Source organism: Oryx dammah, unplaced genomic scaffold, assembly GCF_014754425.2.
Source record: "Oryx dammah isolate SB20612 unplaced genomic scaffold, SCBI_Odam_1.1 HiC_scaffold_12, whole genome shotgun sequence".
NCBI classification, from domain to species: Eukaryota; Metazoa; Chordata; class Mammalia; order Artiodactyla; family Bovidae; genus Oryx; species Oryx dammah.
The window spans coordinates 9,971,959-9,986,192 of NW_024070196.1; the positions used below are offsets into that span (position 1 = coordinate 9,971,959).

The following is a 14,234-nucleotide window of genomic DNA, read 5'->3' on the forward strand; positions in this document are numbered from 1 at the left end:
TCTTGTACATATATTCTCCTGGAACTCTAAAGTGGTATTCCTGTACAGTATTTTGTGGTCTCTTTAAATTATAGACCATGTGATATGTGAATTGTTTATTTATAGTAAAAAAAATTCGTAGGAGAGATTTTTAAAGATTGTGTAATGGTATAACTCACACCTGCCTTTTTTAATAGCATTAATTTCCTGTACATTTACTAGTTAGCACTCCAATTTGGAATTCTCTAGATACTTCATTTCTTCCCTTCTGTTGTCTTGCTTTGGGGTTGATTGCAACCCCATTCATTCAGTGGAAATGTGTAAATTACTTGTGCAGGCGTAACATTTACCAAGGTGACGTGGGGGCTGTCAAAGAGGAGGAACACCCAACCCTTATGTCTCAGCAGTACACAGTATAGCTGGGGATCCTGGTCTAACAGCATTTGCACAAAATAACTACTCTGAGTAAGCAATTGGTTACATGTAGGCCACAGCAAGAAGATCAGGTGACAGAGAAGCAACAAAGGGGAACAAGTCAAGGGCCAGGGAAAACTAATTAGAGGGAGCAGAGACAGGGCTCAGACAGTAAGTTCACTCAGGTCAGACTAGCTCTTGTTGCCACCTCTGGTGGATAATAGGTGGGAATTTTTTATTTATAAAAGATTTGGTTGTGGCATATATAACTTGATAACATCTGAAGTAACTTATCCTTCCTCTGAACTCTTACATCTATTTTATACATGCTAGCTGTGTGATCTTGGACAGACTTCTCAGCCCTCCTGGTCTCAGTTTCCTCATTATAAAATGAGAATTGTGATAGTTCAGTTCAGTTCAGTCACTCAGTCATGTCCAACTCTTTGCGACCCCATGAATCGCAGCACACCAGGCCTCCCTGTCCATCACCATCTCCCGGAGTTCACTCAGACTCATGTCCATCGAGTCAGTGATGCCATCCAGCCATCTTATCCTCAGTCATCCCCTTCTCCTCCTGCCCCGAATCCCTCCCAGCGTCAGAGTCTTTTCCAATGAGTCAACTCTTCGCATGAGGTGGCCAAAGTACTGGAGCTTCAGCCTTAGCATCATTCCTTCCAAAGAAATCCCAGGGTTGATCTCCTTCAGAATGGACTGGTTGGATCTCCTTGCAGTTTAAGGGACTCTCAAGAGTCTTCTCCAACACCACAGTTCAAAAGCATCAATTCTTTGGCATTCAGCTTTCTTCACAGCCCAACTCTCACATCCATACATGACTAATGGAAAAACAACAGCCTTGACTAGACGGACCTTAGTCGGCAAAGTAATGTCTCTGCTTTTGAATATGCTTTCTAGGTTGGTCATAATTTTTCTTCCAAGGAGTAAGCATCTTTTAATTTCATGACTGCAGTCACTATCTGCAGTGATTTTGGAGCCCCCCAAAATAAAGTCTGACACTGTTTCCACTGTTTCCCCATCTATCTCCCATGAAGTGAGGGGACTGGATGCCATGATCTTCGTTTTCTGAATGTTGAGCTTTAAACCAACTTTTTTGCCCTCCTCTTTCACTTTCATCAAGAGGCTTTTTAGTTCCTCTTCACTTTCTGCCATAAGGGTGGTGTCATCTGCATATCTGAGGTTATTGATATTTCTCCCAGCAATCTTGATTCCAGCTTGTGCTTCTTCCATTCCAGCGTTTCTCATGATGTACTCTGCGTAGAAGTTAAATAAGCAGGGTGACAATATACAGCCTTGACATACTCCTTTTCCTATTTGGAACCAGTCTGTTGTTCCATGTCCAGTTCTAACTGTTGCTTCCTGACCTGCATACAGATTTCTCAAGAGGCAGGTTAAGTGGTCTGATATTCCCATCTCTTTCAGAATTTTCCACAGTTTATTGTGATCCACACAGTCAAAGGCTTTGGCATAATCAATAAAGCAGAAATAGATGTTTTTCTGGAACTCTCTTGCTTTTTTCATGATCCAGCGGATATTTGCAATTTGATCTCTGGTTTCTCTGCCTTTTCTAAGACCAGCTTGAACATCAGGGAGTTCACGGTTCACGTATTGCTGAAGCCTGGCTTCGAGAATTAAAGTGGTTAATTTATAGAAAGCATAGAGGACAATGCCTGGTATAAGAAAAATGTTGGAAGACGACTGTTCCTACCAATATAACAAGACATCTTTAGAGAAAAAATATGTTTTCATCAATATAAGTTAATGCTGCTGCTGCTGCTGCTAAGTCGCTTCAGTCGTGTCCGACTCTGTGCGACCCCAGAAACGGCAGCCCACCAGGCTCCCCCGTCCCTGGGATTCTGCAGGCAAGAACACTGGAGTGGGCTGCCATTTCCTTCTCCAATGCATGAAAGTGAAGAGTGAAAGTGAAGTCGCTCAGTCGTGTCTGACCCTCAGCGACCCCATGGACTACAGCCTTCCAGGCTCCTCCGTGCATGGGATTCTCCAGGCAAGAGTACTGGAGTGGGGTGCCATTGCCTTCTCCATATAAGTTAATATTTGATTGCAATTTACCTCATGGACAGTATCCCCAACATAACCTTTTATTTAACTCTTTTGGTACTGTTTATTGCCTTTCATTTTTATTGAGGTAATAATTGACATATAACACTATGGTACTGAGCGACTTCACTTTCACTTCTCACTTTCATGCATTGGAGAAGGAACTGGCAACTCACTCCAGTGTTCTTGCCTGGAGAATCCCAAGGATGGGGGAACCAGGTGGGCTGCCGTCCATGGGGTTGCACAAAGTCGGACACGACTGAAGCGACTTAGCAGCAGCAGAAGCAGCACTGTGGTAGCTCACTCCAGTATTCTTGCCTGGAGATTCCCATGGACAGAGAAGCCCAGTGGGCTACAGTCCAGGGTCCCAAAGAGAGGGACACCACTAAAGTGACCTGAAAGAAAGTGAAAGTCGCTCTGTCCTGTCTGACTCTTTGCTACCCCATGCTATGGAATTCTCTAGGCCAGAATACTGGAGTGGGTAGTCTTTCCCTTCTCCAAGGGATCTTCCCAGCCCAGGGTAGAATCCAGGTCTCCTGCATCGCAGGCGGATTCTTTACCACTAGGGAAGCCCCACATGCACTATATATAAGTTTACAGTGTGCAGCTTAATGATTTTAATGACTTTACATTATGAAATGATTATCCCAGTTTAGTGAACAGTCAGACCCTCATATGGACACAAAATGAAAAAATAAAATTTTTCTCTTGTAACTCTTAACAACATTCATTTATCTGTAACATATGAAAGTGCCGTACTTGACATATTTATCAGGCCAAACATAATCTTAATTTGCCCTTATTGTTTATCACTTTGTTTTTACAGCTCGAAAGTCCAAGAAGTTGGGGAAGTTAAAAGGGATTCACGAGGAACAGGCGCAGCAGCCTCCACCCCCACCCCCGCCCCCCCAGAGCCCGGAGGAAGGCACTACATACATCGCGCCTGCGCAGGAGCCCTCGGTCAACTCGGCGCTGGTCCCGCAGCTCTCCACAATCTCGCGAGCGCTCACACCTTCCCCTGCTATGATCCTTGAAACCATCGAGCCCGAGATTGTATATGCAGGCTATGACGGCTCCAAACCAGATACGGCCGAAAACCTGCTCTCCACCCTCAACCGCCTAGCCGGCAAGCAGATGATCCAAGTTGTGAAGTGGGCGAAGGTACTTCCAGGTAAGGATGGGCTCTCCTTTCTGGGGCTCCATCCTGGACTGGGCGCCTCAGGGCCACAGAGCGCACCATAGGCAACGGTGCGATTGAGTTAGCGTTCGTCTCAATCCTGAGACCCAGTTTTTTGTTTTTAACTCGATGTCAAATTCAGTGTGTAGAAAAAGTCTGGTGAGTGTGCTCATCTCTCTTGAGAAGTTAGAGTTAAGTATTCTAGTGTTAATGTAATGTATGCATTTCTTATGTTGAGGATTGAAATGGAACATTTCATCCTGGTAATATTAATAAGGTAAAACACATTCTAGTTGTCAAAGCCCAAAATAAGCCCATTATTAGCAGCTCATAACAAGAGTTAATCTAAGCCTAAACCAGGTTAATTAAGACGTATACATTGCTGTATATGAAATAGGTATATATACTATATATGGGCTTTTCAGGTGGTGCTAGTGGTAAGGAACCCACCTGCCAGTGCAGGAGATATAAGACACCTGGTTTTAATCCCTGAAGTGGGAAGATTCTCTGGAGAAGGACATGGCAACCCACTCTAGTATTCTTGCCTGAAGAATCCCATGGATGGAGGAGCCTGATGGACTATGGTCCACAGGGTCACAAAGAGTCAGACAGGAATGAAGCAACTGAGCATGCACTCCCATACTATATGTATCTATATATAAAATATATGTAGCACAGGGAACTCTACTCAATACTCTGTAATGACCTCTATGGGAAAAGAGTCTAAAAAAGAATGAAGGTATATATATATATCCTGATTATAACTGTATATATATATAAAGTTATATATTCTGTGTATAAACTGATTCACTTTGCTATATACCTGAAACTAACACAATATTATAAATCAATTATACTCCAATAAATATTAATTTTAGAAAAAGACCTGTCAAGTAAACTTTAGGGGACTCTGCATCTTGCTGAAAATATCTTACCTCCAGCACCCTTTAAATTGTCCTTGAAATTCCTAATTTAGTCATTTTTTATGCTGTAGAGTTTTATTAATAAGGTCCCTGTTAATCTATGGAAACATTGCTTAGAATTGCAACCACATTGTCCCAGTTCATTAATCCAAAGCCATTTCTTAGATGACCTGTGGTCATCCAGCAGTGATAAAACAAAAGATAATCAGAAGCCCTAATTATTTGAAGGGAGGCTTGCCCAGGTGAAACTACATGAACAGAAGGATACCCTGGTGCCCCTTGGAGTACAGAGGGTGGAAAAAGAAACGAGTGAAGGACTTGAGGCCCAGAAAGGGAGACTGAGTGAGGCATGACCAGTGCCAAGGATGCTTGAGGACATGCGTGCTCGGTTATTCAGTCGTGTCTGACTCTGAGACCCCCATAGACTGTAGCCTGCCAGACTCTTCTGTGTTTGGGATTCTCCAGGCAAGAATACTGGAGAGGGTTGCCATTTCCTTCTGTAGGGCCTCTTCCTGACCCTGGAACTGAACCCGCATCTCCTGCGTTGCAGGCAGATTCTTTACCACGGAGCTATTGAGGAAGCCCTGCCAAGGATGCGTATTCTGCCTCAAAAGTCTGGTTATTCCCGACTAGGGGAAGCAAGGAATAAGACTTTTTAAATCTCTGCAAACTCATGAAAATTAACCAGGAAACCAGGCTTCCCTGGTGGCTCAGACAGTAAAGAGCCTGCCTGCAATGTGGGAGCCCTGGGTTTGATCCCTGGGTTAGGAAGATCCCCTGGAGAAGGAAGTGGCAACCCACTCCAGTATTCTTTCCTGGAGAATTCCATGGACAAAGGAGCCTGGTGGGTTATAGGCCATGAGGTCACAGAGTCATACTGGACTGAGTGACTTTCACTTCACTTCATGAAAACTAAAATCTTCCACCACTATTGCAGGTATGCAGTAGAAGACTCATTAAATTATCTTTGGTTTTGAAGATATCAGTTGTGAGTAGGCTGAAGCAAATGGCACAGGTTAACACAAATTCTTTCCATCTTACTAAGGGTGGCAGACCACCATCCACAGTGAAACGTCCAGGATATCTTAGTTTTCTTTGCCCTGGCCGTTTATGCTGCTTGAGAATTTAGAGTGAATTTAACATAAAATTTTAAACAAGGCCAGGTCCATGATAGGTACTCTGGAAGGAACTGTGGAATTGCTTTGAGTCGATGAGAAGAGAGGGGGCAATGGGGGTGGACTTAAGAAGCTTCTTCCTGGGATGTACTTAAATGCTAAGTGTTTTCTGTGGTAAATTGTTCTGTTCTTCAGGATTTAAAAACCTGCCTCTTGAGGACCAAATAACCCTCATCCAGTATTCTTGGATGTGTCTGTCGTCATTTGCCTTGAGCTGGAGATCGTACAAACATACAAACAGCCAGTATCTCTATTTTGCACCAGACCTAGTCTTTAATGAGTAAGTACCTATTCATTAGCCTTCATAAAATAAACTGAAGAGTTATTCATTATGCTTTTTTATGATTTCTTTTTTTAAGTGAAGCAAATGTTTTATTGAAATCAGTTGTCAAATCACAATTTATCCAAATGAACATAATGGTACATTGTTCTTAAAAGAGTGGACACAAATATGGCACAGATAACAAGCCAGCATCTATCAAAATACCATTGGTAAAGACCCTGACTTATTTCATGCTGTGTGTGAATGGGGTCCAGCCTGTAAGGTCGACTCAAAAGCAGTCAGTTCTTTTCCTGATAACGTGAAAACATTTCACTACTTTCCCTCAAAGTGAAAGCACACGCATCCATCCAAACAATCGTAACAATTAGGAGAAAAGACTCCAAATGATTTCTAAACAGATGTACCTTTATGAAAGAATACACTGATATGTGTGTGTGGTTTTTTTGGTTGTGCTGGGTCTTCATTGCTGCACGCAGGCTTTCTCTAGTTGTGGTGAGCAGTGCATGGACTTTCTCTGTTCGCAGTGCATGGACTTCTTGCAGTGGCCCCTCTGATTATAGAGCTTAGGTTCCAGGGCATGTGGGCTTCAGCAGTTGTAGCCCATGGGCCCCATAGTTGCGACTCATAGGCTCTAGAGTGCAGGCTTCAGTAGTTGTGGCATGTGGACTTTAGCTCCTCCATGGCATGTGGAATCTTCCCGGACCAGGAATCGAACCCATATCGCCCGCATTGGCAGGAGGACTCCTATCCACTGTAGGGAAGTCCCACCAATATTTTTCAAGAGTTAAAAAGCTATCAGGACTTTCCTGGTGGTCCAGTGGTTAAGACTCCCATGTTTCTTTGCAGTAGGTATGGGTCTGATCCTTTATTGGGGAACTAAGATCCCACATGCCATGCAGCAAGGCCAAAAAATTTTAAAACTTAAAAAAAAAGCAAATAGAAAAAGCTATCATTTGAGAACTTAAAAATTACCTTTTATAAAATTATAATGCACATGTCTGAGTATATGTAAGAAATTGTCCCAAAGAAAGACAATCCAGTTGGCTCCCAAAACTTGATTGGTACAAAGCCACGATTAATAGAAAGGCGTCTCTTTTGCTGTCTGCTCCAGTTGGGAAGACTGTCTAATTTCTAGGAAATGTGAGCGTATAAAGTGCCAGTTTTTGAGCATGTTCATAGAATGATTCTTTTGTTAACAGTATACAGCTGCTCAATGTGTTTTCATGACAATCATAATTACCCTTCTTTGCAATCGTAAGAGAAGCCAAAATGTTATTCTGTAGTGAAACATTTTTAGTTTTATCATGCATTTTAAAAAGATTGAAAGAACTGTAATAGACTTTTCTTTGGCCATGAATTCCTCCCTGTGTTAAGTTTAACATTTTAATATTGTTTGCATTCTACATTAGCACATTCCATTTATGTTTATATCTAGCCATGCTTCTTTGTAATTGTTGGGTCAAGAAATACTTAAAATAAAAAGGAACATTTGAATGATGATAGTAACCACAGCCATATTCTAACAGATGGCTCTCTCTAGAGATATGAAAATAGGAGAGGAAGCAGATGAGAATTAGATTGGTGAGGTAAGAGAGAGAAGGGACATGAAAGATTCACAGTGGACACGTAGTGCCTAAATACCTAAATTGTACTGGTGGTAGTTTTCCTGAGAAAATCATTTCACCCAAATATAGTGGACCAGAGAGGCAGTTTTAGTTCAAGATAAATTAGGAGCATCAGTTGTTGGTTCCTGGGGTGACCCTTCTTTTGGCAATCAGAACAAATAATTCTATGAGTACATAAATTTTTACCAAAAGCATGAAGTGAGGCCAGACAACTGACATGCACATTTTAATTTGTTTGTTTTCCTCAATAATCAGCTGATATTATTAAATAGGAAGCTTGTTTTTCAATGTGGTCTATAAACCAAAAGGAAAACATTTTGGGATTCCCCAAGGGTCCACTGGTTAGGCCACTGTGCTTCCACTGCTGGGAGCCCAGGTTTGATCCCTGGCTGGGGAACTGAGATCCTCTAAGCTGCTCAATGTGGCCAAGAAAAAAAGAAACCATATTAAGGAGGGTCTTTGCTTTAAGAGGACATGTGGGTGAATTAGAATCTCTTAGTTCCATCCAGATGTCTCCTTCAGGTTTTAACAGAAGATTCAAATAATCCATTTAATCTTATTCAGTGACTCTTTTGATTCTTTATTGTAAAATGTGTTTAATATAAAGTGTTCCGCTTTAACCATTCGTGGTACAACAGTAGCATTCATTACACTGACTTCGTGGTGCTCCCATCACCACCCATCTCCAGTACTTTCTTCATCATCTCAAACGGAAACTCTAGACCCGTTGAGCAATAACTCAGCATCCTCCTTTCCCCCAAAGCCCTGATAACTTGCCTATTCTAGATATTTCATATAAATGGAACCATGTAATATGTGTCCTTTTTTTTGGTCTGGCTTATTTCACTTAGCATAAAGTTTTCAAGGTTCATCCTTACTGTAGCAGGTATCAGAATTTCATTTCACGGCTGGATAATACTCCACATTGTATGTGTGTAGACTTTATCTCATTATTTGCAGCTGCTGTATTTGTGCATTGATCTTCTGGCATATTTATCTGTAAACCCAGTAAGTTTGAGGTGCCTGACACGTGCATTTCAGCTGAGACTCTGCCTTCTTGTTTCAGTTCTCATACGGTAAACAAGTATCTTTTACATGGTCTCTTTAGTACCATTTTTTGCATTGTTGTGATTTTTTCTGATGATTTCACTGTTTAAAATGACCCATGAACAGAATCTTGTAGTGCTTTCTGGTGTTCCTAAGTGCAAGAAGTCTGTGAGTGGTGTGATGTATTTTTTAGGGAAAAAATAAAGATGTTCAATAAGCTTCTGTCAGGCATGAGTAGCAGTATTGTTGACTGTGAGCTCAGTATTAGTGAATCAACAATATATGTTAATAGGGTGTCTTTTAAACAGAGGTACACAAAAGCAAAATTAGGTGTAGATCAGTTGATGACAATGTTATGAGTGGTAGCTCCCAGGAACCTCACCCTTTATATCCCCTTGAAGGAGACATAGCTCAGTATTAGCTATTTTTGTGTCTGCTGTAACTTTATAGAACATAATTACCATATTTGTTTCTTTTGTTTTTACCAAATAGAATTGACCACATTTTATCCATTCACGGACACTGATAAAATTAATGTCATTGAAGGTTTTTTAGAAGTAGACAAGAAACTGAATACAGAAGAAAAGGTCATATAAGCTCTGTGCGTTTATTTGTTCTAGAAAATATTAATAGAAATAAAATGGAAATAACCAAAAAATTCCCTCCTAACATTATAAGTAATTAAATAATATGACATTGTATAATTACTAGAATGAACATTTTGTTCCCATTTCTTAAAACCTCTGACCTCAACTGCAGCCTAGACTTATTACGTTTTCTCTCAAGTAGAAAGAGCAAGGCAGAAAAAAAAAAAAAATTTTGCATTTTTCAAAGAGGGGAGGAAAACCTACTCCCAGGAAACATTTGGAAATGGCATAAAGCCTTTTGGTCAAATCCCATCAACAAATAGAGTTGTGGTGGTGACTCAATCACAAGGTGCTATCACAGACCCTATATATTTTAGGGAAATTAATAAGTTGCAGAGTATAGGGTACAGTTGAAGTTTGTATATGTGTACTTCATCTTGCATTTATTGAGGAGATATTTACTAACACTCATCAATTTTCGAAGCAGTGATTTTCGAATTGTGAAATATATTAATATACCCTGTCTCATGGAATATATAGTCTAATGGAAGAAACAGACATTATCAAAAAATTCTAAGACCATAAATGTGATAAGTACTGAAAGAAGAGTACTTTGAGAGCAGTTAAGGAGAGGTATTGGTCTAGACAGGGAAGGATTCCCTGGGATTGATGAAGCTAGTGTCATCCAGGGGCAGGAAGTACAGGAGGAGGAAAGTTGATTTAGGCTGAGAGACCAGCACTGAATGCAAGGCAGCATCACAATGGACCTGGATACAATACAAAGATGCCCAGCTGCAGAATCAGTGTGAGTTGTGGGTGGTTGGATTCTGATAGAAATTGGAGAGGAGGAAGAGGAAGTAGGTGCGTAAGATGACTTTCAGGCCTCAGCCATAAGTACCAGGGAAGACATGGCACCACTCACTGAGTTAAAGAGCTGGATTCGAGGACCAGGGTTTGAGAGGGAAGAGCATGAGGCCAGTTTTAAATGTGTTAAGATTGAATTGCTTTTGACTCATTGTCTAAGAGGAGATGCCAAACGGGCAGTTAACTGTACAGATCAGAAGCCTAAAGAGAGGTCCTGCTGGAAAGAGAAATTTTCAAATACATCTTAGAGGTAGGGGTTACAAGAAGAAAGATGGGAGAGTGTTATCTCACAGATTCCAGGGAAAGAGAGAACTTTGGAAAAGGAGCTGTGGTGACCAGTGCTAGCTAAATGCTGTCACAGTCCCAGTAAAGTGGGGGCTGGAAGGCTTGAACATGCTTCTCCCAGGCCTGCCAACAACTTACATATTCATGTCTTCTGAACATGCCCCCGTGCTTCCCCAAGTCGGTGCCCATACCTTTTACCAAAGAGAAGGAGACAAGGTGCCTTTTTGTGCAGGGAGTAATGCACGCCATTCAGCTGAGGATAGAATGCACTGATGGGGCCCACCCTTGCTCTCCCACTCACCCTCAACTTCTTGGGCCCCTCTCACCCACGTTGGCAGCTCTTTGTCAGTGTCCGTATCCCTCCCATTTGATAGCACCTCCTCCTTGAAATCACAGACTCTGTCTTAATCATTTGTTAATTTCCAGCCCTTGGCATTGTGTCCAAGGCATAGCACGTTCTCCATAAATATTTGTGGAATAAATGAAGTATTGAGCAAATGCACCAAACAATCTATTCATCAAGAGAGATTTTTAATTATCATTGCTATTTATGAGGTTGAAGTTTATGACCAAGAGTATGATGCAGAAATGATTTGTTTTCACTGATAGAGGTGTAGCTATATTTAAAATGGAGAAGAAAACTTGAATAGTTGATTGTGTGTTTGCCTTCAACTGTGAAATGATTCTGAGAGTTCCCAAAGATCTTATCCTTCAGCTGTTACTGGAGCTAAAGGAAAGATGCGAAGTAGGGAATAAGGAGAATATTATTTTTAAGTTTTTATTAAACTTTGGGGTGAAGATATGAGTTAATACTTTAAATTAGAATACTAGAATTTTTATTATAAACTCAAAACTTTCAAATATGTATTAAATGATTCATTATTCAATTTTGCCTTGGAACAGCTTGTCAAACACGGCTTCAGATCACTGCAAGTATTCAAATTTCTTATCAATTTCAATACACATATTAAAACTCTCATTTAAGCCTGTAATGAAATTTCTTCAAATTTTTGTAATTTCTGAAATGAAGGTTCAGTGTTTTGTTCTCTTTTAAGTCCAGCCAATAAGACAGATGGGTCATGGTGGAAAGTTCTGACAAAATGTGGTCCACTGGAGAAGAGAATGGCAAACCACTTTAGTATTCTTGCCTTGAGAATCCCATGAACAGTATGAAAAGTCAGAAAGATAGGACACTGAAAGATGAACTCCCCAGGTCGGTAGGTGCCCAATATGCTACTGGAGAAGAGTAGAGAAATCACTCCAGAAAGAATGAAGGGATGGACCCAAAGCAGAAACACCACCAAGTTGTGGGATGTGACTGGTGTAAGAAGCACGGTCCAATGCTGTAAAGAGCAATATCGCATAGGAACTTGGAATGTTAGGTCCACGAATCAGGGCAAATTGGAAGTGGTCAAACAGGAGATGGCAAGAGTGAACGTCAACATTCTAGGAATCAGCAAACTAAAATGGACTGGAATGGGTGAATTTAACTCAGATAACCATTATATCTACTATTGTGAGCAAGAATCCCTTAGAAGAATTGGAGTAGCCATCATAGTCAACAAAAGAGTCCAAAATGCAGTACTTGGATGCAGCCTCAAAAATGACAGAATGATCTCTGTTCGTTTCCAAAGCAAACCATTCAATATCACCGTAATCCAAGTCTATGACCCGATCAGTAATGCTGAAGAAGCTGAAGTTGAAGGGGTCTATGAAGACCTGCAAGACCTTTTAGAACTAACACCCCAAAAAGATGTCCTTTTCATTATAGGGGACTGGAATGCAAAAGTAGAAAGTCAAGAAACACCTGGAGTAACAGGCAAATTTGGCCTTGGAATACAGAATGAAGCAGGGCAAAGGCTAATACAGTTTTGCCAAGAGAACACACTGGTCATAGCAAACGCCCTCTTCCAACAGCACAAGAGAAGACTCTACACATGGACATCACCAGATGGTCAACACCAAAATGAGATTGATTATATTCTTTGCAGCCAAAGATGGGAAGCTCTATATAGTCAGCAAAAACAAGACTGGGAGCTGACTGTGGCTCAGATCATGAACTCCTTATTGACAAATTCAGACTTAAATTGAAGAAAGTAGGGAAAACCACTAGACCATTCAGGTATGACCTAAATCAAATCCCTTATGATTATACAGTGGAAGTGAGAAATAGATTTAAGGGCCTAGATCTGATAGATAGAGTGCCTGATGAACTATGGACCAAGGTTCGTGACATTGTACAGGAGACAGGAATCAAGTCCATCCCAAAGAAAAAGAAATGCAAAAAAGCAAAATGGCTGTCAAGGAGGTCTTACAAATAGCTGTGAAAAGAAGAGAAGTGAAAAGCAAAGGAGGGAAGGAAAGATAGCCATCTGAATGCAGAGTTCCAAAGAATAGCAAGGAGAGATAAGAAAGCCTTCCTCAGTAATCAGTACAAAGAAATAGAGGAAAACAACAGAATAGGAAAGACTAGAGATCTCTTCAAGAAAATCAGAGATACCGAGGGAACATTTCATGCAAAGATGGGCTCAATAAAGGACAGAAATGGTATGGACCTAACAGAAGCAGAAGATATTAAGAAGAGGTGGCAAGAATACACAGAAGAACTGTACAAAAGAGATCTTCATGACCCAGATGACCATGATGATGTAATCACTCACCTAGAGCCAGACATCCTGGAATGCGAAGTCAAGTGGGCCTTAGGAAGCATCACTACAAACAAAGCTAGTGGAGGTGATGGAATTCCAGTTGAGCTCTTTCAAATTCTAAAAGATGATGCTGTGAAAGTGCTGCACTCAATATGTCAGCAAATTTGGAAAACTCAGCAGTGGCCACAGGACTGGAAAAGGTCAGTTTTCATTCCAATCCAAAAGAAAGGCAATGCCAAAGAATGATCAGACTGCCGCACAATTGCACTCATCTTACATGCAAGTAAAGTAATGCTCAAAATTCTCCAAGCCAGGCTTCAACAATAAGTGAACTGTGAACTTCCAGATGTTCAAGCTGGTTTTAGAAAAGTCAGAGGAACCAGAGATCAAGTAGCCAACATCTGCTGGATCATCGAAAAAGCAAGAGAGTTCCAGAAAAGTATCTACTTCTGCTTTATTGACTGTGCCAAAGCCTTTGACTGTGTGGATCACAATAAACTGGAAAATTCTGAAAGAGATGCAAATACCAGACCACCTGACCTGCCTCTTGAGAAATCTGTATTCTGGTCAGAAAGCAAGAGTTAGAACTGAACATGGAACAACAGACTGGTTCCAGATAGGGAAATGAGTACATCAAGGCTGTATATTGTCATCCTGCTTATTTAACTTATATGCAGGCCATATCATGAGAAACACTGGGCCAGATGAAGCACAAGCTGGAATCAAGATTGCCAGGAGAAATATCAATAACCTCAGATATGCAGATGAGCCCACCCTTATGGCAGAAAGTGAAGAAGAACTAAAGAGCCTCTTGATGAAAGTGAAAGAGGAGAGTGAAAAAGTTGGCTTAAAGCTCAACATTCAGAAAACGAAGATCATGGCATCTGGTCCCCTCACTTCATGGGAAATAGATGGGGCAACAGTTGAAACAGTGGCAGACTTTACTTTGGGGGGCTTCAAAATCATTTCAGATGGTGATTGCAGCCATGAAATTAAAAGATGCTTACTCCTTGGAAGGAAAGTTATGACCAACCTAGATAGCATATTAAAAAGCAGAGACATTACCTTGCCAACAAAGGTCTGTCTAGTCAAGGCTATAGTTTTTCCACTGAGCAACTGAACCGAATATTTTATAATTAAAAGTATATGTGTAT

The 14,234-nt window shown here is 41.0% G+C and overlaps 1 protein-coding gene across 2 annotated transcripts in view; it reads left to right on the forward strand.

Annotated features, from left to right (window-relative positions):
• The window catches only part of NR3C2 (nuclear receptor subfamily 3 group C member 2), a 428,013-nt gene that overhangs the window by 332,444 nt on the left and 81,335 nt on the right, over window positions 1-14,234 (forward strand). For both annotated transcript variants that reach the window (XM_040251354.1, XM_040251353.1), the window contains exons 5-6: window positions 3,293-3,637; window positions 5,877-6,021. In XM_040251354.1, coding sequence (XP_040107288.1) covers window positions 3,293-3,637; window positions 5,877-6,021 — 490 coding nt within the window. The remainder of the gene's footprint in view (window positions 1-3,292; window positions 3,638-5,876; window positions 6,022-14,234) is intronic.